This window comes from Neoarius graeffei, chromosome 17 (genome assembly GCF_027579695.1).
Source record: "Neoarius graeffei isolate fNeoGra1 chromosome 17, fNeoGra1.pri, whole genome shotgun sequence".
NCBI classification, from domain to species: Eukaryota; Metazoa; Chordata; class Actinopteri; order Siluriformes; family Ariidae; genus Neoarius; species Neoarius graeffei.
In genome coordinates, this window is record NC_083585.1 from 37,797,959 (window position 1) to 37,824,535 (window position 26,577).

Below are 26,577 nucleotides of genomic sequence, written 5' to 3' on the forward strand. Positions count from 1 at the left end.
TCTAGTGTCACAACTTTATATTTAATTGTGTGAAGTTTGTATATTTACCTGCAGTGTGAGAAAGAACAAAACACATGTTAACACAACTGTCTAAAATAAAATCTCAAAATAAATGAAACTTAATAGATGTGGATTTGGAGTCTTTTTTTCCAGAATTAACAAATAACAGGTTTATTATTCTGACTTTTTAAATAGTCACGCAATATGAAAGACTCAAGCATTGTGGTGATGCGCATAAACGAGCCGCTCAAAGAACGCTACCAGGTTCTCATTATATCAAGTACAATTATCCTTTTGAGTATATTTTAACACAGTATATTTTAAGTGATGAAATTCCATAAAAATATGATAATTAGAATAAGAAAACTAAAATACTAGTAATAATAGTAATAATGAAGCTTAGTGCTTAAACAAAAAGTCTCACTGATATGCAGTGCAACATTACAACAACATGGCACATTTCTGTAAAATAAAGCTGGACAAAAAGCATACTGTACATGGCACGGCCTAAAACTTAAAAAATAGTGTATATACAAAAATTAGAAAAAGATTAGCATTTTAAAAGTGTCTTAATAGAAAATATTGCAAGAAGAGGTAAACAGCTGAAAGGAATAGATATCGGCTAAACTAATTCAAATGCAAAACCAGGAGCTAAGCTTTTGACAGGGAAATAAACATGATTAGATTACATGTCATTTGTGGATTTGTAAGATGAGACAAGATTTAAAGCTAGACGGCCTTTCGACTTCATAAAATTGGTGAAATATAGTTTCCCTCTGAAATTTGGACATTGTGATATGTTTATTTCTGAAATATCTCCCAAAATATCAGGTCATTCTGTGGCTGGGAAGTTATTTAATTTGATGGGATTCACGAGCAAATGTGCATGAAATCGCTCACTTCGCGCAGTCAAGCAGACAGAGGAAGTCCGTGTGTGTATGCATGCACAGGTTTACCGTTGACCGTGTGCTGACGGTTCCATCATTCTGTCGCTAAACGAACAACTGATCACACCAAGGTGCTCGCTGACCGCCGATATTTATTAGTTTGGCCCTGCGTTTCCTTTCCTTTGCAACATAACGTCTTTTCTTCTCACTTTCCGTTACTGTAGTCGGTCTTTCATGTTTCATTCGCACACTCGCGTCCTCCATTTTCCTCTCCTGTTTCAAATTTGTATCCCATAATGCCTTGCACGAACAGGGAAAGCCCACCACGTGATGCATGATGTAGTATCTTGAATTGGGTCATGGTGAAGCAGGAAAATATAGTGGAGAATTTAGGGCCACGTGGCCCTAAATTCATTAATTGTTCTATTAAAAAAAAAATGGAAGTCTGATTCGAATTCAGTAGTTTTCAGTCCACTAAACAAAAATAATTGGGTGTCAGGGAAAAATTTTATGACCTAAACTTGAAAAAGTTGAAAGGCATTCTACCTTTAATAAAGTGTTTAATCATTAGCACAGAGCAAAAGAAACAAGGCTTTAAGCATTTCACTAAAAAAAAGGATCAAATTGAAGTGAAATTAACAATGTTTTTAGCAGCCAAGTAAAAACACTGAAATTTTGTCAAAAATTCACAGTTGTAATAAAAGGTGCAAAATAAAACAACCATAGAGTCAAGACAACATGGAGGTACACTTCTCAACGGTTTCAAACTCAAGTAAAAATGCACAAACACTTTAAACAAACACACAGAACGAATCGTACTTTATAACATCACATATTTTTGTGGACATAAAAATCTGCTTCATCTTGCAGTATCTGTGGTCAAATAACAGGACTGATTGTACAGACATTTTTAATACAAGTACTGAAAATGACTGAAATAACTAAAATAGCACTTCCATGTCAAAAGCTTGGAAACATGACTGAGTAAATTACAGCACCAAAGCTTACTGAATAAACAAAGTTTCCCATTCGATTATATTGTAACATATAACTGCAATATGCCTACGTGTCAGAAGTGAGTCCGAGGACATACCAAGGAGGTTCCACAAGACAAAAATGCTAATGCGTTATTAAAAGTATTGTAGTGAGAAACTTGTGCATAAAATTATATCGTATACTACAGTTTTATTGTTTGTTCCATACACCTTCCCAAAAGTATCTGTATAGCATCTTTTCAGTCCAGCACATTGGATTTGTAATGAAACAGTTACTAAGATCTTAAAATCAGGTGCAAAATATTACAATTCATACCACAGAGCTCCTGAATTCTCTACACTGATTGGTCAAAAGGTGTTGATTCAATTTCTAACATCACAACTCTGAAAAGTAATGCAGCTACAGGACAAATCAAAAATTCTTATTAATGCACTAGTTTCTATTGTAACAACTAATTCACAGTGATTTGTTCAGTGTGTCCACACTTAATGTAGCCTAATAATTAAAAAAAAATTATAAACATGTCTTAATATTATGATTAAGATTTAGTTAATTTAACAAGCTGCTGTGATATAAGCTGATCAAATCACTCTGTAATTACGGACCTTTTAATAATCGAGACAAAAGTACCACAATCATTAGGACAAATGACCATGATCATAAATAGATCTCTCACTTAGAAATCCTGCAGTCAACTGACTGCCTGAAGTCTACAATGAAAAAAAAAAAAGCTGATAAAGCACTGGGAATATTCCCTAGTGATGCTCTGCTAGGCCTGTGTTACAGCCATTCTCATTTCCTGCCTGCGAATGGGTTTTCAGAGAAATGAAATATTATACCAGTCCAGCTTCCACTGATATCAGTTTCAGGTCCTGAAAAGGTTCATATTTACATCAACAGTCTATCTGGAGTCACTGTGCTGTTGAAAGAGATGGCAATGCTGCGATTTTGTTTGGATCTGAGTAAGTAAAGGCTGCCATTAGCATTCACATCTTCAACAGAGATAAGCAGGGCAGTTCTACTACTAGCAGCCATGACACTACCACCACCATGTTTCATACATGATGCCTACCATGCTCTTTTTAATCTGTTCCATATACACAACAGTTTTAACCCACCTTGTTTGGTTGTCGCTAATTTTCAGCCTTGTGATAAGTTGTTTTACATGAACTGATTTGTGTGTGTTAGCAGAGAAACAACTCCAGACTAAACTACCACCATCTAGAATCTCCTTAAACCAGAAATATGAATGCTTGCCCATGAACTAACAATACAAGAACACACAGCTTGCCAAATACCAACTGAGCAGGGGTGGGTTTCCCAAAAGCCTCTTAACGCTAAGAGCATCTTAACTAGGAGAGAGAGAGAGAGTTCATTGTGATGCTCGCTCTACCATTTAACAATGATCTTTGTGCTACAATGCTTTTGGGAAACTCAGGCCAGACTGGTAACTAATAGGGGTGGGTTTCCCAAAAGCCTCTTAACACTAAGAGCATCTTAACTAGGAGAGAGAGTGTTCATTGTGATGCTCGCTCTACCATTTAAACGATGATCTTCGTGCTACGATGCTTTTGGGAAACCCACCCCATTCCGTTAATTTTGGCCCCCTTTGGGAGTCAATAGGAAGGAACAGGAACATGTTATTAATAAAGGTTCATAAAGCTGACAGTTTGTACATCAACACAACCATCATTGTTTCATTTCATATCCAATGTACTGGAGTATAGAGCTAAAAATGGCAGGGGGGGTCAAATCTTATTACTGTCTAATTATATATGGACCAATGTATTTTGGGGAAAAGGTTTGTGTGTAAATAATTTCTATGAATGAGGTATATGCCCTCATTCAATGCGTTTACAGTTTAAGTGCATTGGAAAAGCACAGAAGTGCTTATTTTTGTAACGTGTATTGAATTACAGTCAAACTGAACCTGAAATTTGCTGAGTTCAACAATGTCTTGCTCATAAGTGCCTGTATAATTTACCTGACGTCTGCTAAAAAAATTACTGGAGATGCATTTTATGCTGTGTAGTTCTTCATAGAATGCAGTCGAAATTAAAACAAGCTGAAAAGTGCACAAAAAAAAAATTTAAGCGATAATTAGGGAATTACCTTTTAGGAAAAATGTCAGATAATCTATAATATACTGATAATATACACATCGTCTCTCCCTTTAGTGTTCAAGACTAAGACTTTCTAAAATTTCCAGCCACACAGTCTTAAAATTCTACATTTAAATTATCATCAGCAGGAGTGTGGAAGTGCATGGTGAACTTGAATCGGGGACATAATGATGCTCTACAATGCTTTTTTTTTTTAATACATATTTGTCGTCATTATATGCAATGCACATTTTCTACTATTTAAACAGCAAGACTGCTGCTGGTGAAGATGTGTGTTTTTGCTCATATCATTCCGATAGTAGGCAAATTGGATTATACATCTTTAGTGTTGTACTGAAGTGTAGAAAACTCATTGTCTGGCCTTTAAATATACCAGCTAGCTGGTACCCTGGAACTTGGGTTCTCCTCAGCGGTAGCAGCATCCGTCTCCTCTCGAATGCCTAGTGGTACAGTCAATAGATTTAAAAAAAAACCTCCAGGTTCACATATGCGTTAAAAAGCATCCAAGACCTCAATCTTGGTGGCAAAGAGGAATCTACACAGGGGACGTCAACAATAACCACAATTTTTGCACTCCGTTGGGCAGGAAGGTACCTATTGCCAGATTAGCAGCTAAGGTCCCTAGTTAATGTTGCAGCAGCTTAGGTAATTGATGTTCTTGCCTTCTCCTGGCATAGGCGCAGACTCGTTGTTGTCCAGCGTGTTTTGCTTAGCTTCACGGATCAGTACACAGGCCAAATCCAGGAAGAGTTTTTCCACATTGTCAGATTCTTTGGCGGATGTCTCCAGGTAGAGCATGCTCTGGGCCTCGGCAAACTCCTCGGCTCTCTGTCTGTGCACCTCCCGCTTTTCAGCCAGGTCAATCTTATTTCCTGTTCAGGACGACAAACAATTGCTCACTACAAACTCTAAGGGAAAGGTCCTCAAAATCAAAAATCACCCTCAGATCACAGCTGATTTTTTTTTTTGTGCGTGTTTGTGTTCTCCAAGCATTATGTGCAAGCCATGAATTTACGAGCGCATCAGTATCAGAACTAAGTTAACCAAGCAAACAGTATTAAAACACCTCTTAACTCAAAAACCTAATATAAACAAAAATATAAAAATGTTGAGCTCATCTTGGATGGCTGATTAGGAGTATACAGATTCAAACCCCGAGTGCTCCACCACCTTTGAATCGATCACATTACCAAAATATTAAAGCATGACATGGCAGAGCGCATCAGATGTAAAACCTGTGTCCTGAGCTAGCAGGCTTAATGCTGTTTAACAAGATCCTTTTGATTTTTGTGATAACTTTTGACGTGTTTGACTAAATTTGAATAATCTGTAAAGAACATTATAGTGTAAATCAAAACTTGTACTAAAATCCGATTCGTGTCTACCTGTGAGAAATGTGAGGTAGTTTACTCTCAATGAAGTAACAGACTAGCTAACGTTAGTAATGACAAACTGTTGTTCATATCAGATACTGTTCAATGCTGTTATTATGGTACGTGTGATCACGGCATGGTTAAAGGAGATACGCAGAACCATGGCCTCACTTTTTGTTTATAAATGCCTTGAGACCTCAAGAATGGCACAGGAATAGTTTTAAGCGTTAACAATAAATCTAATATAATAATTTTTACAATTAAAGTGATTCATACAGGTAACGGTCCGAGTAAATGACCTTGACATCCGTGATGTCACAGCAGGAAGTGGTCTCATCGTCATTTCCGCCATACTAAAAAACAGAGCTGACTGCAACTCTGATCCTCCATTTTGAGCTAATTTATCGCCATGCCACGGTAGATGTGTTGCTGGCCGGTGCAGCAACATGAGAGAAGGTGGATTTACGTTGCATTTATGGCCCAAGAAATGTTCAAACTGCAAAGATTTGGATGCATTTTGTGAGAAATTCACGGATTGGGTGTCTATGAAGTGGTCTCTCCTCTGCACATTTTACTGAAGATTCGTACTAAACCTCTGATCTGTTAAGGAGCGTTGGCTATAAGCCCATATTGAAAGAGGGTGCCAACAATTAAAGGAAAAGAAAACTACAAGAAAAGGAAAGTAAGTTCAGTTGCACCAGTTCTCCCAGAGCGTGCGCCAAGCAGTAATGGCGGAGTACTCAGTATGGAGAAAATGGAGAATGAGTGGACCAGTCGTCAGATTTCTCCGCTGGATATGCTTTTTTTCCACACTGCTGGATATGCTTGCCTCTGCAGCAATATCTCGCCCTTACATGGAAGAAGCGAATGAACGAAGAACTGAAAATCAGATTGTTTCAAAACCATCAGCCACAAGATCGGCCTTCAAGAAGCGAGAACACAGATGGGTAAGCTCCGACTCTCATTTGGATACAAAACAACAAAAACAACTCGCTGTTTACCTACATTTAGATTAATACATGTAACCTGTATTGTGTGTTTAAGTTACCGGTATAAGATTATTTAATTTGTTTCAGAATGTGATTGTCTCAGTTCATCTGATTATTTAATGAGCCTTTTACGTTTTATCAGTGAAAATGCATGCATGTACACGTATGCTGCATAAGTTATAGCACCTATCCTGTTTTAATGAGAGTCAACCCACAATCAATGAAGTCAAATCAGTATGGAGAATGAGTGGACCAGTTGTCAGATTTCTCCGCTGGATATGCTTTTTCCCCCCCTGCTGGATATGCTTGCCTCAGCAGCAATATCTCGCCCTTACGTGGAAGAAGCGAATGAATGAAGAACTGAAAGTCAGATTGTTTCAAAATAAATCCGCCACAAGATCAGCCTTCAGGAAGCGAGAACACAGATGGGTAAGATGTGACTCACTTGGTTACATAACAAAAAACACAACACTCGTTGTTTACCTGCATTTAGATTAATACATGTAACTTGTATTGTGTATTTAAGTTAACGATATAAGATTATTTAATTTGCTTCAGAATGTGTCTCGGTTCATCTGATTATTTAATTAGCCTTTTACGTTTTATCAGGGGGCGGCACGGTGGTGTAGTGGTTAGCGCTGTCGCCTCACAGCAAGAAGGTCCGGGTTCAGCCCCGGGGCCGGCGAGGGCCTTTCTGTGCGGAGTTTGCATGTTCTCCCCGTGTCCGCGTGGGTTTCCTCCGGGTGCTCCGGTTTCCCCCACAGTCCAAAGACATGCAGGTTAGGTTAACTGGTGACTCTAAATTGACCGTAGGTGTGATTGTGAGTGTGAATATTTGGTTGTGTCTATGTGTCAGCCCTGTGATGACCTGGCGACTTGTCCAGGGTGTACCCCGCCTTTCGCCCGTAGTCAGCTGGGATAGGCTCCAGCTTGCCTGCGACCCTGTAGAACAGGATAAAGCGGCTAGAGATAATGAGATGAGACGTTTTATCAGTGAAAATGCATGCATGTACATGTATGCTGCATAAGTTATAACACCTATCCTGTTTTAATGAGAGTCACATGAGACTGTCAGTTCAATTCCATCCAATTCTCTAGACGGCTTTGTTCTCTGGCTTTATTTCGTAAGGCGGGGGCCTCCGTGGCGGACATGTTACTATTGGATTCACTTTCCGATGGTTCAAACTAGAGGTCTGCGCGGGTCGGATTTTTCAGTCCCGCTCCCGCCCGCATTGTGCAGTCCCACTCCCGCAAAGAATTATGATTTTCAGTCCCGCTCCCGCCTGCCATATTTTGTCCCGCTCCCGCCCGCAAATCCCGCATGATGCAGACATTAGCGTTATTTCTCAGGAAAGTTCTTGTCTTGACACAGTGTGATGGTACCCCGCCCCTTACTTTGAGTGGATTTCAGCATAAATATCTACAGCTCACGTTATTATTTACCTTGTTTCGGAATTCAGCATATAATGTCTCTGATAATAATAATTACTGCTGTCAAACGATTAAAATATTTAATCGCGAATCACACATTTTTATCATATGAGAAACCATTGTAATTCTCTGATCAGCATAAAAAAGTGAATGGGCTCACTTTGTACCAATGGGGGGGGGGGGTGCCATCGTCTTTTTTTTTTTGCAAAGCAGAGCTAGTAAGAGAAGTGCTTGAGTTACTGCTTGAGTTAGTCTACAACTTTAGTCAGAGAGACATGTTACACAGTGACGGTAGGCTTGACTCAATGCTATCCCAGAAATCCTTCCTGTAATATGCAAATTTGGCCGCCTCTGATTGGACAGCCAAATTTGCATATTACAGGAAGGATTTCTGGGATAGCATTGAGTCAAGCCTACCGTCACTGTGTAACCTGTCTCTCTGATTAAAGTTGTAGACTAAGGCAAGCAGTGAATCACTTCACTCATGGTTCTCTTGCTAGCTGGGTGTGAACTGCGAGTCATTAGAGTGATCAAAGCATTTCCTATTAGGGTGATTAATGGCAAATTTAAGATGCCATTTCTCTAGCAATCTAACACATCTTAAAATGTTTTTATTAATGCCAAGTAAAATATCCAGCACAAATTATATATGATAGACATAAATTAATAATTTATAAATTTTATTTCAAACACATTTTTAGTTAGCGGGACTGCAGCTTATCACCGCTCCCGTCCGCACCACATATGTGCACTTCCGGTCCCGCCCGCAATGAGATTTCAAAATTTGTCCCGCGCCGCACTGCTTTGCGGCGGGTCCCGCGGGAGTGCAGGGCTCTAGTTCAAACTGATACGGTTCTACGTGTATAGCAGCAGCATGTACACACACTCCAGTTTCAGGACTATCACAGTCAGATATCATCTCATCTCTCATTATCTCTAGCCGCTTTATCCTTCTACAGGGTCGCAGGCAAGCTGGAGCCTATCCCAGCTGACTATGGGCGAAAGGCGGGGTACACCCTGGACAAGTCGCCAGGTCATCACAGGGCTGACACATAGACACAGACAACCATTCACACTCACATTCACACCTACGGTCAATTTAGAGTCACCAGTTAACCTAACCTGCATGTCTTTGGACTGTGGGGGAAACCGGAGCACCCGGAGGAAACCCACGCGGACACGGGGAGAACATGCAAACTCCACACAGAAAGGCCCTCGCCGGCCCCGGGGCTCGAACCCAGGACCTTCTTGCTGTGAGGCGACAGCGCTAACCACTACACCACCGTGCCGCCACAGTCAGATATATTAGGCCAAAAAAAAAAAAAAAAAAGTGTGTGTGTTTCCGGTTACCCAACCAACCCTAATCCGTACCGCCCGACCCTAAACTTTTTTTTCCCAGTCGCGACTTTTACATATGGCGGCACGGTGGTGTAGTGGTTAGCGCTGTCGCCTCACAGCAAGAAGGTCCGGGTTCGAGCCCCGTGGCCGGCGAGGGCCTTTCTGTGCGGAGTTCGCATGTTCTCCCCGTGTCCGCGTGGGTTTCCTCCGGGTGCTCCGGTTTCCCCCACAGTCCAAAGACATGCAGGTTAGGTTAACTGGTGACTCTAAATTGACCGTAGGTGTGAATGTGAGTGTGAATGGTTGTCTGTGTCTATGTGTCAGCCCTGTGATGACCTGGCGACTTGTCCAGGGTGTACCCTGCCTTTCGCCCGTAGTCAGCTGGGATAGGCTCCAGCTTGCCTGCGACCCTGTAGAAGGATAAAGCGGCTAGAGATAATGAGATGAGACTTTTATATATAACCCAACCGCGTGAACCGGAAGTTTTTGTCACTCACTGGGAAAATCAGGGCTTTCCACAAGCGCCGGCTGCCGGCCATACAGCCGACTGCACAATTAAATACAGCCGGCTACTTTAATGACTTATTTTTGTAGCCCACAGGCTCTAAATATTAATTTTCGGTTTTAATAAAATTAAATGTTTATCTAACGGACTGACAATGTCAAACTGAACCGCACTCATTTAAGTTGTGATTCGCGCCGTTTGTACCAATAATAACCACAAATTCCCCGCCGACTTCGTTGATCAGGGGAGAGGAACTCATCCGCGGCCCCGACATGCGGTGTGCGCGCGCATTCGGCGGAGGCAGTAGTGTGTCGGGGCCGTCGGAGGGAACAGAAGCAGAGAGAACGCTTATTTTGTCTTTCACCTAGAGACATGATTCAAACTTTAAAACGGAGACAAAATTCTCCTGTGTGGATCTGGCATTCAACTTTTTTGCTAGGTTCTATACTTTTTGATCAGTCACAGATCAAACACCATGAGCACATCTGGAGAAATTCCGGCTTTATAATGGGGGTCTATGGCGTTACACACCAGTGGCGCTCAGGAGTTTAGAGTGGAGGCAGCTTGAAAAAAAAAAGCTCTAACTTTCTCATTTAAACTGTTTTCTCAGCCACAATTTTCACTCTACACACACAACTTTCTCAAAAGTTGTAGTCACACATTGTGTGAATCAAGACAAGTGTCTCCCTGAGCGATAGGATTTACAGTTTTTGAATGAGAAGCCTGAAAGTAAGGAGAGGACAGCCGCGCTCTCCCATAGACTCACATTATAAACGTGGCAGCGCTTTTACTGCAAAATCAGAAGTCACTTGTTTTTAACTCGCTCTAGTGTCCACATTTTTTACACTAGGGACAAAAAATTACATTTGTGTGTTCATGGGAGCCTTGTAGCACTCAATGTGAAAGAATTTTGTGAATAGCTCCTTCCGTTTCCGTGTAAATCAGCGTTGTTCGAGGAGAGGGAACTCTGAGAAAAAGCGCTCTTTGCTTGTTATATTGTGTCTTTTCCCTGCACCGTTACCAAGGCGACGAGCTGCACTCAGGGAGCAGAGAGGGGCGGGGCTGCTCTCTCTCTCTCTCATGGTGTATTGAGCTGTTATATTTACAGAAAAATTCATGTTAAAAGGTGTCTCATGCTGCATCAGATTCATCAGAAGGTGGTAACTCAGGTGACCTGCAAAGAAATTCATTATATTTTGTGAAATTATTCCTGTCTAAATATAGGTTATGGCAGCCATCTTGAAAAAAAAATTCAAAAAAAAAAAATGCCTGCCTACCGACCCTAGTTTTGAAATCTACGTAACCGGAAACACACACTTTTTTTTTTTGGCCTTACTATCTGAGGAATCCAAAGAATCTCCAATAAATCCGAACGAAGAGGCCATTGCAACCACTCTCGCCTGCCGAGTCTAGCTTTGGTCTACAGCACCGGTTCCCGCTGTGATGTCACTCACTCAGGGCTGGCTGGCTCAGTGGGGCAGCTCGAATGCCAACTTTGCGGTCAATTTTAACTCTCAAAAAAAAAAAAAATGTTTGTGTTATTTACCAGCTGGGAGGTCCGTATCGTGAAATACCGTGACCGAGGTCTTGAAAGTACTGACTGAGGCCCTCTGGGCTGAGGTCAGTATTCAAGGCCGAGGTCACGGTATTTCACCATACGGACCAACCTTAAGCTGGGAAATAATATATTAATTTTTTTCTTTACCAAATTCTAACAGAAACCAAGAGCGCCCAAAAGGGAAAACCGAGCCGAGCCGCCATTTTGAATCCTCATTCACGGCTGTAATGCAAATTGCTTCCTCCTCGGTATACAAGTGCACTTCCATGACAGGAAAAAAAAAAAAAAAACTACATTTTGCCGCCTATGTAGTCCCCTATTTACACAAAATTGAGTCATTCAGGATTCAGCCATGTTTTTGCTCGGCGTTAGCAACAGTTACAGGTTTTTAGCTTTCTCCTGAAATGTTTTCTTTTATTTCTTCTTCCACAGGGAAGTAAAACTCACTTTCACTCTGAAGACTGTCGTTATTGCTATCCATGATGTAAAATTAATGCTATTATGCTGAGAAATGCTGGCAAAAATTTATAAGATTTTTGATAAAAATATTATAAATAAATCTTATAAAAAAGATAAATGTTGACAAAAATTGCTACTATGTATGTTGTTGTTGTGAACGAGCGAGTTGCCAGAGGCCCATAACTGGGGTCCATACCATAGGATACGGACCGCTCGCCAGCCAATCAGAGTGCAGGATTTGATGGAAACCGGACCGTGAAAAAAATAAATATTTTTATTCCCAATTATGCAGCATACAAGAGTCAAGGATGGAGATACTTTCCACTCAGAAATGTATTTAAAAATAAAAAGGTTCTGTGTATCTCTTTTAAGATTGGACACCGAGATGTCCCTTGACAAATGTGAGCTAGTTTACAAGCAGGTAGCTAGCAAGCTAGCTATTTGGGATGTAGGCAGTAAAGGAGTGTTTTTATAGCGGAGCTCCCGATGTGCAGAGCAAAGCTCCATACTTAAGAGAACATGATAATGCATCAACTTGATTTTTAATGACTTTTGTAACCGTATGACATCTGTCCGTACATATGAACGACGTACGTGTACCATCACAGGGAACCTGATCATAAGTGCAAAGCAATGTATCAAACACCTGACAAGGAAAATTTTATCTTAATTTATATAAGATAGATATGTTTTTATCCGGCACTTATTTTAATTTGCTTTTTAAAAAAAAATAACGTGGGATTATTTACTAACACTGTAGCAGCCTTTGGCATTAAGAACAACAGCAGAGAGCCTCTGATGGATGCATATGCATTTTATTCCTCTTGAACAAGAGTATAGCATCGAACACCAGACAAACACCATACACCGAGCACAGTTAAAACTAAAGACGAGAGTGCTCTGAGAGCACAATGTCCCCCGCTGGCTACTATGCTGTAACTCTGGTAAAATGCGATTGAATTGAACAAAATTGCAATATGGTGTATTACTGACATATAACAAAGAATCCTGCCAAGTTTTGTGAAATTCCTCCAAAAATTATGAGAGGAGTTGATTTCAGAAGGTGAGTACCCTTCCCGGGACGGCTGGACATCGCCACGACATAATCCCCCTTTGGGCCTTTCGGCCAGTAAGGGATAAAAATTGTGAGGGAAGTTGATTTGAGGAAGAAAGCAAGCACACCTTGATAAAATTGCCAAAAGTACAAGTTTGTTAATAATCAAGGGCATAACTCTGGTAAAATTTGCCCAAATTAAATAAAATTTCAATATGTGTATAACTGTCCTATAGCAAAGCCTTTTGCCAAGTTTGGTGAAATTCCTCCACAAATCGTGAGAGGGGTTGATTCCAGAAGGCAGGCACACCTTCATGAAATTGTGAAAGTACAAGCTTGTTAATCAAGGGCCACAACTCTGGTAAAATGTGACCAAATAAAAAAAAAAAAAAAAAAAAAAAAATATGCGTACTACCAACATATAACAAGGCCTTTTGCCAAGTTTCGTGACATTCCTCCAAAAATTGTGAGAGGAGTTGATTTCAGAAAGTGAGCACCCTTCCTGGGAGGGAGGGACGGACGGACAGACATCACCACGACATAATCCCCCTTTGGGCCTTTCGGCCAGCAGGGGATAAAATCAAAAGTAATTAACATGGTTGTAAACAAATACACAATTTTGCAGAGGAATGTTTACAGACTATGCTCTGAACATTACACACCTTGCTCCGCTAAACCAAGGGTGCAAACTTCTACAAGTTAGCCAAACATGCACCATTAGCCTCTGCACTCAAAGTCTCGTGCTAAACCACAGTTCAACTAATGCACCAAACACAAACGAATCACACTCAAATAGCACACACAAATTTTAGACTGTGCACGAATGATATCTCAGCACAACAAAGTTTTATAGCATACCGCGCTAAACCTCTGACGGAGGCACATGGAGAATATAAAACACCACAGCAAGTGTCTGTAGCATAGCAAATACAGCTTCCTAGGCTGACAGCTCTGCCTGTAATATGAATAATGAGTGACAGCTCTGGCCACCATTAACTAACACACACACACACACACACACACTCTCAATCGGGAGCACCGCTTTTAAGCAGTGTCTAAATATATATTAATGCATAATAATACAGATTGATTGATCTTTATATTTTCATGAGGGAAAAGGTACAGTAGAGTGCTGTGCCCAAGGTTGTTTTTTTTTTTAATTTACAACCCACATTTATTGTTTTAAAATTAAAATCCTCACAGAAAGCTGAAATTTTATAAGACAAATCTTATATTATGTATTACTGTACTATGGGAAACAATATTACCATTCTCCAAAGCACTCACTCACTCAGCTCCGCATGCTCCCAAAGGGAGCATTGCGCCTCTGCATATGGCTCTCCAGGCGGATTTGTTTCTGGCAGCCTCCCAGGCGGTGGCAATGTTGAGGCCAGCAGCCTGCAGGTCATCGCTCAGCTGGTCGGACCATGTGCGTCTGGGTCGACCTCTGGGACGGGACCAGGTAGTGGGAGTCGGTTCCCTCAGTAGGGCAGCTAGTTCCAGGGGTGGCTCCGCCCTGGCGATGTGGCCGAAGAGGCAGAGACGGGCCGAGCGGATCTTGTTGGACAGTGGAGGCTGGTTGGTGATCTCACGCAGAGTGGCATTGGAAACGTGGTCGTGCCACCTGATCCCCAAGATCCTTTGTTGGCACTTGGTGTCGAAGGCATCCAGGTGGTGTTCCTGGGCAGCTGTTAGAGTCCAGGTCTTGGCTCCATACACGAGGATGGACAGCACAAGGCTGTTATACAGCCTGATATTAGTTTGAACCGAGAGTTTCCTGTTGGACCATACGCTGTCCAGGCTTGCCATCGCAGAGGTGGCACGACCGATGCGGAGCTGGATGTCAGAGTTGCTCTTGCAGTCAGACGTTATTGTGCCTCTGAGGTAGCAAAGCCTGTCAACAGCTTCAACGGGGTGGGAGTTAATCACCAGTCCTGCTTGGGGTGTCTCATACTCGCTGAGGCACTGGACCTTGGGTTTTTCCCAGCTGACCAACAGGCCAAGCGGTTGGGTTTCCGTATCCATGGCCTGCAGGGCAAGTTGGAGGGCTTCCATGACTTTGGCCAGGATTGCCACATCGTCTGCATAATCCAAGTCTGTGATGATAACATTGCCAAAGCTAGCACCGCAGGCACACTGGGCCACAGTTCTCCCCATGGCATAGTCAATGGCTGTGTTGAAGACTGTCGGGTCCAAGACACAGCCCTGGCAGACACCACTGTTGAAGTTGTCTGACAGCAGCCCGTTTACTCTCACAGGAGGAGGTGTCAGAGTAGATGAGAGAGAGAAGGTTTAGCAGCTTAACCGGGACGCCAAGGATCTTGAGGATCTTCCAAAGTGCTGGTCTGTCCACGGAATCAAAGGCTTGTTTCACCTGGCAGCCAGTCCGCCAGGATGGTCTCGTTACTCCAGATGGCGGTAAACAGTTGTTGGAGCAGACCTGCTACTACGGGTCCACCATGCGGCAGCAACTCTGGGGCGATTCCTTCGGCCCCTGCGGCCCGGCCAGGTTTGAGTTTCCGTATGGCCTTGACCACTTCAGCTAGAGTGGGGGGACCAGTAGGGACAGAATCGTCCTCCCTGGCTAAGGCAGTTAGTTCTTCCAGCTGGGGGGGGGGTGGCGTTGGACGGCTGAGCAAGCTCTGAAAATGCTCCCTCCACTGCACCATCTGTTGATCTGGAGTGTCTGGGATGGTTCCATCCATGGCTTTCACACAGGTGGCAGGTGGTGATGTCTTCCTGTAGAGGGAGCCTTGGTCGCCTCTACGCAACAAGCTGCTCCGCAAGGACAAGCTGAACTGGCTCGACAATCTAGCAGAAGAAGCAGAGGCGGCTCTCTGCTTCTTCTGCTAGATTGTCGAGCCAGTTCAGCTTGTCCTTGCGGAGCAGCTTGTTGCATTTGGCGTTAAGACGTTTGCACTCCCTGTGGTTTCCTGCCAGTCCAGCTGTTCTTCTTGCCTCCACAACACTGAGTTTCCTCTGACAGGAAGTCCTTCCTCTTCTTCGTTCTCTTGTGCCCAAGCACCTTGGCTGCAGCAGTGGTGATGCTTTTAGTTGAGGTCGTTCCAGAGCTTCTCTGGGTTGCCCTCAACTGGGTCTGTAGGCAGGGTGGCGAAGCGGTTGTGAAGGTCCAGCTGGAAGTGGTCTGCGACTTCAGGAGATGTCGACCTTGCACTGTGCTTTGGTGGTGGGTTTCCTTTTCAGTCGAAGACTGTCATGGCGAGCAGCCTGTGGTCAGAGTTTCCCAGCTCGGCACTGCGGTAGACACGGCAGTCTGTTGAGGCGTGCCAGCATCGGCTGGTAAGGATGTGGTCCAATTCTTTCCTTGTGTGGCTGTTGTTGCTGATCCAGGTCATGCTGTGTATGAGCTTGTGCTGGAAGGAGTGCTCTGTTCACAGGCGAAAGTTGGAGCAGAACTCTAGGAGTCTCATGCCGTTGTTGTTGCAGGTGCCAGTTCCATGGGGGCCTAGGGCACTCTCAAACCCGGCTCTATCGGGCCCGGTTGCGGCGTTGAGGTCAACAAGGATCCAAACGATGTCGTGTCTGGAGATGTCAGTCATAAGCGATGATAACTGGGTGAAAAACTCATCCTTCTCCTCGTCTGCTGCCATGTTTTGTTTGTTTGTTTTGTGTATACGCTTTTTATCTGTTTTGTACTATGAGAGCTAAGTGAAACCGGAGTCACATTCCTCGTACGTGTCCACATACCTGGCAATAAATTAAAAAAAAAAGTGATATTGGTTGGGGCGTAGGCTACAATGACGGAAATTCTGCCGTGGCTGTGGCGTAGGCGGGCAAGGAGCAGTCTGTTGTTCACTGGTTTCCAGTGGACTAGTGCTCGGGAAGCAGGCGGAGCTCGGGCAAGTGCAACCCCTTGGCGATGTTGGCAGTCATCTCTGCCCGACCAAAGGAAGTTGTAGTCATTTGCTACATGTGTACCAGATCCAGGTCAGCGTACTTCTGTAAGACCTGCTACTGCGCCACTCAGGCGTGCCAGTTCTTTGGCGACCAGCTCTGCTGATCCTTCCATTTTCATGGACAGTACGTTCCAGGTTGCAACTCTTATTGTTGCAGTTCCATTAGGCTTAACTCGTAGGTCCATCCGGTCCATGGTTGGGGTTCCATTGGGGTCAGTCCAGTTTGGGTTCCATATGCGAGGTTTCGTAGCAGGTTTGTTTTATGTGGGGGGTTGCTAACCCATCGCACAACCTCGGCTGGATTTATAGACCACCCATCGGGGGCTGAGGCGGTACAGGTGCTATTAGCCAGCAGCAGCTCCCCTGGGAACCGTCCCACCATGGTTGAACCTGCTAGGAGCGGGGGGAGCCTTTGCAGGCAAACCTGCTAGTTCTCCGCCCCGCCCCAATGGTATCGCAGTCCAGGGTCATTGCAGCAGCCGTTGCCCGGGGAAAACCGCTAGGAAGTTAGCATTCTGCCTTTAACCCCAAAGCACACTTTTAAAAAAATTATATGCAGCATAAATAAAAAAAGACACAAGAATCAGTTAAGTTTAATCAGTTAAATAGTTTGAATGCTTACCTACTAAGATGGTCACCACTTGATTGTTGGCATACTGCTCAATCTCCCGCAGCCACTCTGGGAGACAGCGGAACGAGTCCTCACAGGTGATGTCATAGGTGAGGATGAGTGCATTGGCACTACGGTAGTAACTCTGTGTGATGGAGCGAAATCTCTCCTGTCCCGCTGTGTCCCAGATCTGGAGCTGAACAAATCAGAAAATCAATCAGTGTCACCACATTTCAGCTGAATCAGGACTCCATGTGGCATCTTTCACAGACTAAAATGAAAGATAAGATTTTATTCATCCTTCATGGGGAAAATTAAAGTGTTACAGTGACATGGTTGTAAGAGAATAAGAACACTAAAAGTGTGCAAAAAAAAAAAAAATATATATATATATATATATTTAAAAAAATATATATATATATATATATATATTTTTTTTTTTTTAAATATATATATATATATATATATATATATTTTTTTTTTTTTTTTTTTTTTTAAATATATATATATATATATATATATATATATATATATATATTTTTATATATATATATATAAATAAATAAATAAAAATGGTGCACTATATAAGATTATCTGTGCACAAATGTGTGGCAGAAACATGGCATTTTATTGAAAAAGGCAGGGTGTGTCATCATCATCAGCCATGATCAGCCCACTGCAGGGCGAAGGCCTCCCTAAGTTGGAGCCAAAGATGTCTATCTTGTGCCGATGCAATCCAATTGTTACCAACGAACTTTGTGACCATCATTCCATCTCAGCTTCTGCCTTTCCTGTTGTCTTGAGCCCAACCAAGGTCTCCATTCTGTGACATGTTTGGTCCACCTACTGTTATTTCTTCTTGCAAGGTGGCCAGCCCATCTCCATTTCTTTCCTTTGATTGTCTGAATTATGTCCGCTACCACGTCTGGTTTCTGATCCATTGGTGTGTCTTCTTATGCCGAGATATTCCAATCATGGTACGCTCCATACAGTGTTGGGTATTTTTAAAGATAGACTGCCTTTCAGATTTTTCAAGTGTAGGTCATAAAAAGAATTTTCCCTGACACCCAATTATTTTTGTTTAGTGGACCGAAAGCTACTGAATTCGAATCAGAGACTTCAAATTTTATTTTTTTTAAATAGAACAATTAATGAATTTAGAGCCACATGGCCCTAAATTCTCTGCTATTTTTTCCTGCTTCACCATGTATTTACTGTAGCATTCAAGATACTGTCCTAAATAAATAATCATCTGATTTCTGTCCTAAATAAATAATCATCTACTTTCTCAAGATCAACGGTTTTCAGCTTAATTTTCTGTTCTTAACAGAATCAATTAAAGTTTACTTTTGTGTCTTTCATGTTTATCTTCAGACCAACTATACCACCATATTAAAGTCATTAAGCATTTTTATTATGTGGCACGAGCTACTTCTGGTAAAATCATGCGCTCTGATTGGTTCCTCAGCGGGCAGAACTTGCCTGTGGGCGATTACGGACTTTCTTTTCAAAGCGCCGGCTTTCAACGTTGTTAAAATTTCGCCTTTTCTCAAAAACCTGTTCATTATCTAGCATCATTTTGTTGAAAAATAAACCAATATAGATTATATTTTTATCTTTCTCAGAAGATGTCATGGATTACTCGAGTGTAGAGATAAATTCAGTTTTGAAACCGCGAACCGTTTATTCTGCATGCGTGACTCAACTACATTACAAATATGACGTGACTGATATCAGCATCACACTGTCTATTTTAATCTTAGAAATAAAAAAGCCATATCATAAACTCCTTATTAACCTCGCTTGCTTGGTCTTTAAGGGAAAATATCAGACTTAGATCTTTTTGTACGGACCGAGCCGTACTGTCAAGACCTCGGTCTGATATTTTCCCGTAAAGACCTTGTGCTCAGTTAATAAGTAGTTACTTCTAGCTGGTGTCCATCGTCTGGGATTAGGATGATGTCATCAGTAGATTGCAGGTCTCCCAATTAATTAATTTTACGAAGGATCTCCTCTAGTGCCGTATTGAATTGTTTGGGAGATATAGTATCTCCTTGCTGGACTCCTCTATCGATGGGGAATTCATCACGGTCTTTATGCAGGTGAACGATTGCAGTTGCCTTGCGATACATCATCTCTACGGATCTGGTGTATTTGTGGTGAACACCTTGTTGTTGGAGAACTGTTATCACTGCCTGAATTTCAATACTGTCAAAGGCCTGGTCAGAATCTACAAAAGCAGCACATAATGGCTGTCTGTATTCACAGGGTTTTTTTTTCTTCTAGTAAATGGTTGAAAGTGTGGAGGTGGACTGTTGTACAAAATCCACTTCGAAACCAGCATGTTCTCTTGGCTGATTAGAGTTTAGTATTCCAGTGAGTCTCACTTCCGGTGTAGTTTCAGTTTAAAAACCTGCCTGTGCTGAAACTGCAGACTAAAAATACCACATACAAAACACATGTCCATCAATCACCCAGATCTAATTCCAGTTTCAGCTAGTAAAAACATGACAGTAAAGGTTTGTCTAAAATGCAGCATCACAACTAGAACATTGCTGAACAAAAGCATATGACTAAAATTTTAATATATTCATGAATGTAATCCGTGAGGCGATGTACCAGTGTATAAAAACATGGATCAAGGACAACCTTAACCAAAAACATACCTTCACCTTCACCCCTTTTATTTCCACAGTTTTAATCATGAAATCAACCCCGATCGTGGCACCTTGACCAGGTGGGAACAGACCCTAGAACCATAAAAATGGGGTACAAAATACTTAATATACAGTATAGTTTTTCATTGATATGCAAATATATTAACTATACTCCTTTTACAACATTAGAATTGCCAAGCCCATGCTCTAAAGAGACAATACGTTCTAGTGGAGTTCGGAGTTTAAATTTCAATCCCATCATTTGGCAAACATGATAAAATACCAACAAATAACAAACAGTCAGCAAGACTAATATGCATAATGTTAGCTGGACTCACACGTTTCCATGTATTATAAGCTACATTAGCATTTTTGAGTGTCCTGTTGATTTAGGAAAATGCATGCAAACATAAGAGCACAGACCTGAGTGAAGCGCCGGACGAGGCAGGTTTTGCCCACTCCTGCATTTCCTATCAGCACGATTTTAAAGAGGTAATCGTAATCCTCCATGGTCACAATGATCTGAGAAACACAGAGTATCAAATGTGCATTAGAATCACTCAGCTCAATGTGATATACCAAAAAAAAAAAAAAAATCATAGCTTTAACAAAAATGTGCAGGGAAAGCACCACGTGAGCTATATCCATCTCCTATTACTTCTGACTAACTTAAATATTTAATGCAGTCACCCTAAATGTTGTACCACCATAGAACAGTTTAGGTGCAAGACACACACCCTTTCTTCAGTGGATAATCCCACCTGGATACTGTAGGTCTGTGTGTGCAGCTGTGCTCATACCAGGTCTCTTATTCACAGTCTGCTCATAATGAACATCCTTTCACCACATTAAGTCCTGTTTTGTTTACTCTTCTACATCTGTATACTGTAATGATATATAATCCCATTAGCAGGTGTCAGCAAGAAGAGGATGCTTTATCTTTCGAGTCTGGCTCCTCTCGAGGGATTTTTATTTTATTTTTAGCCACCGTCACCTCTGGGTTGTTCATTAGGGCTTTAAATGCACATCTGCCCTTAGATGGACTGCTGTCCCTTTGAAACTCATGCCTACTGTTCCCAAGATCAGATCCAGATCCACAATCAAGTGATTGCTAATGATGAATGAATGAATGAATGAATGAATGAACAAACGAACATTTGGATTTCTGGAAAGCTGCATTGTGGCAATGCCTACTGTTAAAAGCACTATACAAATACAATTAAAAAGGGGACATACCATACATGTTTCAATTACTGTATATTTTTCCCCTGAGATGCTTAAAGTCTGAGTCTTTCAAAAAAAACAAAAAAAAAAACAAAAACACCCACGCCTTGGTTCTTTTTTTTTCTCATGCCATTTAGCATGTTATGAAACCCCTATACGATAAGTCAGGCTGATTTTCCAGCTGTGATTGAAAATTTATTTATATTAGGTCAGTATTTTCAAGGGTGAGGTCATGGTATTTCACAATACGGACCAACCTTAAGCTGGTAAAAAAAATTTTTTTCCTTTACCAAATTCTAACAGAAAATGAGAGCGCCCAAAAGGGAAACCATATTTAGAACAAACCTGCTACAAGACGCAAGCAAGGACGGCTCGTACACCTCACCATTTTTCTTTGTTGCGGACATGAAAAAGTTGCACAGCAACATGTTTAGTTCTTCGCCAGGTACGTCTTCCACCTTTCGACCTTCATTTAGGTTGACACAGAACTTCCCAAAGACATTGAGGTCGCAGCTCGTCTTTTTTGTTGTATTTTCTGCCCTTTGCTCCTCAATAAACTGCTGGATTTGCTCGGCATTAGCAACAGTTACAGGTTTTCGGCTTTCTCCTGAAATGTTTTCTTTTATTTCATCTTCATCAGGGTAGTAAAACTCACTTTCGCTGTGAACACTGTCGTTATCACTATCCATGCTGTAAAATTAATGCTATTATACTGAGAAATGGAAAAATAAATGTTGACAAAAAAAATTGCTACGACGTTTGTTGTTGTTGTGAACGAGCGAGTTGCCAAAGGTCCGTAACCAGGGTCCGTATTGTAGGATTCCGGACCGCTCGCAAGCAGGGCTTTGAACCGGTTCAAGGAACGAAAACGAAAACCGGGAACTTTTTCTATTTCACATGGAACAGAAACGAAACCAGAAACTTTATTATTTTTTATGCTCCGGAACAGAAACTCTTATTAAAAATAATGGTAACTGGTTAATACCGGTTTTTATTTCGTTCCTCAAAGTTTCCGTAGCCTACAAATAAAAAAGTCATTCTTCTCCTGCGCAAGTTTCTATGACCCGCTGGGGTTCACTTCCTGTGTGACGTTCGCTGACTGAATGGAGACAGCGGGAGGGTGGACTACTATCACGTCTCTACATCTTAAATAAGAGGTAAATATTGCAGTCTATCATTATTCAAAAACGTCAATTTCAAACACGATATCAGTATATTTGTCCACGTTAATGAGAGGCTCGCGAACCTTAAATGACGTTAACCTCTGTTAGCCTATCAATGCATAGGGCCTGACTAGCCTTTGGTAACACACTAAACGAATTATCTTTCATTTTTGGCACTTTTTCTGTTTGTGTAGATGGGAAGACATACTGAGAATCCAAATCGCCAACATTTGAAATAATAATTGTTTTGAATTATTTCTTGTTTTATTTAATGAAGGTTGTAATAGAATTTGGCTTAAGCTGGATGAGACAGAGACATAATTTTATAGCCATTTGTTAAACAGCTGACAGGGAATGTAATTAACCGTTCCGGGAACGAAATTTTTTTGTTCTAACCGGTTCGGGAACGTCTATTTAATGGTGGAACCCAAAACCGGAAACGTTAAAATTCCGTTTCTGTTTGGAACGAACCAATAGGAAAAAAATTCTGGTTCAAAGCCCTGCTCGCAAGCCAATCAGAGCACACGATTTGATGGAAACCGAACCACGGAAAAAATAAATAAATAAATACGCCAACTACACTCTGATTGGCTAACATATTTAAGTGAGAAGTCTGTCAGCCACACCCTCTTCACCAACATGTGTAGAATTGGGGCTAAACTCTGAGAAATAAGCAATATCTTCTGCACCAGGATTACAGCCTAACATGTATGAACCTAACTCAGAAGAGGAAAATGAAGGAGCGGAAACCAAACTAGTGCCACTACCAAGACTACAGATGCTGTTCACCTTGGAGACCTGCTGGGGATATGGGTACGGCCCGGGGAAAGGGTGTAAATCTCGCACCAAGATTTTCAAGGGTCAGAGAGTGCTGACTGGATGCTTTGGAAAAATAAGCAGACTCAGGTTTTCTTTTATGCATCCTGGAACAACACACTTGTGCTTCCCCCCGAAACATCTCCAATTGTTCCTTCCAGGTTCCTTATTGATTGTGATTGCGGTCATGTGTTAATCAGGGTGGTACCATTAAAAAAAAAAAGAGAGATTCTATCCAAGACACATGCACTTTTGTAATTGGCCTGGGGGTGGGTTTCCCAAAAAACATCGTAGCACAAAGATCATCATTAAATGGTAGCGCGAGCATCACAATGAACACTCTTTCTCTCCTATAAGTGTAGTATCTCACTGGTCTGCGACTAGTTGGAGACACAACAATTGCGATAAAATGTGCAAATTAGCAACAATTTTCACTTGGAATCACACTGAATTGATATTCGCATATTTTATCGCAACTGTTGTGTCTTCAACTAGTCGCAGGCTGTCGCAGCCCAGTGAGATACATTTGCACTTCCTGTCTCACGGAAACTGACTTGAGAAGGGTTCGCGATGGCTTTGCGACACCAGCGACGCATTTTCAGCTATTTTGAGAGAAATTTCTTGTCGCACGAATTTTTTGAACATGTTCAAAATTTCAGCAACGAAGGAGCGACACTTTGCGACTCATGCGAGGAAATTGAGAAGCCCAGCGAATGTTTCGAGACACTTTTGAAACTCTCTCGCGAATGACGTTCGCAATTTGTCGCAAGCTGCCGCAGCCCAGTGAGATACTAGCTTAAGAGCATCCTGTGACAAATTGCAAACGTCATTCACGAGAGAGTTTCAAAAGTGTGTCGAAACATTCACAGGGCTTCCCAATTTCCTCGCATGAGTTGCTAAGTGTCGCTACTTCGTCGCTGAAATTTTGAACGTTAAAAAAATTTGCGCGACACAATTTCTCTCAAAATAGCCGCAAATGCGCCGCTGGTGTCGCAAAGCCGTCACGAACCCTTCTCAAGTCAGTTTTCGTGAGGCTTCCTCTTCTTCCCTGCCTGCCGAGGGAAAGCCGGGCTGCAACAGCCTGCGACTAGTTGGAGACACAACAATTGCGGTAAAATATGCGAATATCAATTCAGTGTGATTCCAAGTGAAAATTGTCACTAATTCGCATATTTTATCGCAATTGTTGTGTCTCCAACTAGTCGCGGGCCCAGTGAGATACTACCCTTAGTGTTAAGAGGCTGGTTGGAGTCTCATCGCATCGCTCCTGTGGAGGGTGGCCCCATGTGGACAGTTGGGGGTCACGCCTTGAGAATGCTCTGGACTCTTGTAGTGGTGCTTTTGTGGCTGGGGACTGCAGTTGACTTGCTGACCCTGGGACTACGGTTGTCGTGAACGGTTTTGCGCTCGGGTTTCCAGCATCAACGAAGCTGACTTTATGTTAGGATTGTTAATGTTCTAGTCATGCTGCCTGGATGAGGATGGGTTCCCTTTGGAGTCTGGTTCCTCTCGAGGTTTCTTCCTCATGTCGTCTGAGGGAGTTTTTCCTTGCCACCGTCGCGCTCATTGGGGATAGATTAGGGATAAAATTAGCTCATATTTTAAGTCGTTCAAATTCTGTAAAGCTGCTTTGCGACAATGTTTATTGTTAAAAGCGCTATACAAATAAACTTGACTTAAGAAACCAACCCCTGTTCTCATTGCTTATCTTCTTTCTATGGCCATTACAGACTGGGACAATAACAGTCCAGTCTGAAAAGGTCCACTACATCCCCAAATCACACTGACATGTTTTTTTTTAAACCCAGGGGGAAGCTTTCCACAGCATGTCTTATTTAAACTGAACTTTGACTTGATTAATTTCCTAACATTACGCCATCAATAACAATAGGGAAGGACAAGGCCTGGCGCTCCTGTATGGTTTAATTAATGAGCATTATTAGTCTTTTTTTTTTTATATCTCACACAGAACTCCCTATTTTCTTTTCTCAGTGTGTGATGTTGCTGAGGATCCTGTGCATGTGTGTAAATGGTGTCGTTGCTAAGGCATGTGGAAAGATGCTGAAAGGACTGCAATAATGAAACAAGGGACTATAAAGAAGGGGCCTAGCATGGTTTGCCTTGCCAAGCCAACACACACACACACACACACACACACACAACCTGTACAGAAGTGCAATAGAGAATAAAATATGAGAATGAGAAGTATTTGAAATGTGAATATGCATTACGAATAGAGGAAGAGAACAAATACATGGAAAAACCAGTGGTACTTGAACACCATGGATGATTAGTGTTCCTGCACCAGTGTAGCAACAGTAGACTCACTTGTGATCTCCAGATTGATCAGAGATAAACAAACACAGTGGTGATCTTCACCATGCCCTGATTTACTGAAACTGCATCTGCAAAGCTGCTATTTCAGAGTGAAGTTGTTGTTTGTGATCCTTTACCTTGCAAGCAGAATGAGCTCTTGCAGGAAAAACAAACCAGCAGGCAATCCCCGGTTCTGCTAGCCAGCTAGCATCTTCAAACCGGAGGAGTTAGGTGATGATTCGCCTCACAAAAATGCGGTTTATCTCCACAGGGGCTTCAGCCCGACCGATATGTTACTCCAAACACATCCGGTGTGTCCTGAGGACTTGAGTAAAAGCAGTGATCTGTCTCAAATTTGGTCCTCTCTTCACCCTCAGTCTCTGCTCTGTCTGATTGCAGAGTTTCCTTCGGTTTTTACAATGACATCATTGCCTCCACGGTACAAACCCGAATCTGGAGGAGAAAAAAAAAAAAACGGGAAAATGACAGAGTTGAACTCTGGGAGATGTAGTGCAGCTCTCTGAGAAGGTTCTTCATGCTAAATGTTGTTAGCCGACTCATGTCCACAGAGCTGTGGTGATTTTACACACAGTGGTGCTTGAAAGTTTGTGAATTGTTGAGAATTTTCTCTATTTCTGCATAAATATGACCAAAAACATCATCAGATTTTCACACAAGTCCTAAAATTAGATAAAGAGAACCCATTTGGGGGCATCGTGCCATGGATCCATCCGGGGACCCGGGTTCGATTCCGGCCCGGGGTCGTTTCCCGATCCCTCCCTGTCTCTCTCTCCCACTCGTTTCCTGCTCAGTCCCTGCACTGTCCTGTCCAATGGAGGTGAAAAAGGCCCAAAAATATATCTTTAAGAGAACCCATTTAAACAAACAAGACACTTGGTCATTTATTTATTGAGGAAAATGATCCAATATTACATAAAAGTAGGTACAACCCCGGGGCGGCACGGTGGTGTAGTGGTTAGCGCTGTCGCCTCACAGCAAGAAGGTCCTGGGTTCGAGCCCTGGGGCCGGCGAGGGCCTTTCTGTGCGGAGTTTGCATGTTCTCCCCGTGTCCGCGTGGGTTTCCTCCGGGTGCTCCGGTTTCCCCCACAGTCCAAAGACATGCAGGTTAGGTTGGCTGGTGGCTCTAAATTGACCGTAGGT

General features: G+C 42.2%; 1 protein-coding gene across 1 annotated transcript; it reads right to left on the reverse strand.

Moving 5' to 3' along the window:
• Positions 1 to 25,816, reverse strand: rab30 (RAB30, member RAS oncogene family). The gene is made up of 5 exons (XM_060944155.1): positions 25,554 to 25,816; positions 20,321 to 20,419; positions 19,907 to 19,990; positions 17,253 to 17,436; positions 1 to 4,878 (listed from the first exon to the last, which is right to left on the reverse strand). Exons 2-5 carry the CDS (start codon positions 20,405 to 20,407, stop codon positions 4,628 to 4,630), a joined length of 606 nt encoding a protein of 201 aa, XP_060800138.1. The 5' UTR covers positions 20,408 to 20,419; positions 25,554 to 25,816; the 3' UTR covers positions 1 to 4,627.
• Between the last annotated feature and the right edge of the window lie 761 nt (positions 25,817 to 26,577).

Excerpts from the sequence above, each read along its gene's own strand:
- rab30 (XM_060944155.1), bottom strand. The coding sequence starts at position 20,407 with ATGGAGGATTACGATTACCTCTTTAAAATCGTGCTGATAGGAAATGCA. Across the intron at positions 19,991-20,320 it reads TCGTCCGGCGCTTCACTCAG|GGTCTGTTCCCACCTGGTCA; the intron begins GTCTGTGCTCTT and ends TTATGGTTCTAG. Across the intron at positions 17,437-19,906 it reads TAAAAGGGGTGAAGGTGAAG|CTCCAGATCTGGGACACAGC; the intron begins GTATGTTTTTGG and ends TGATTTGTTCAG.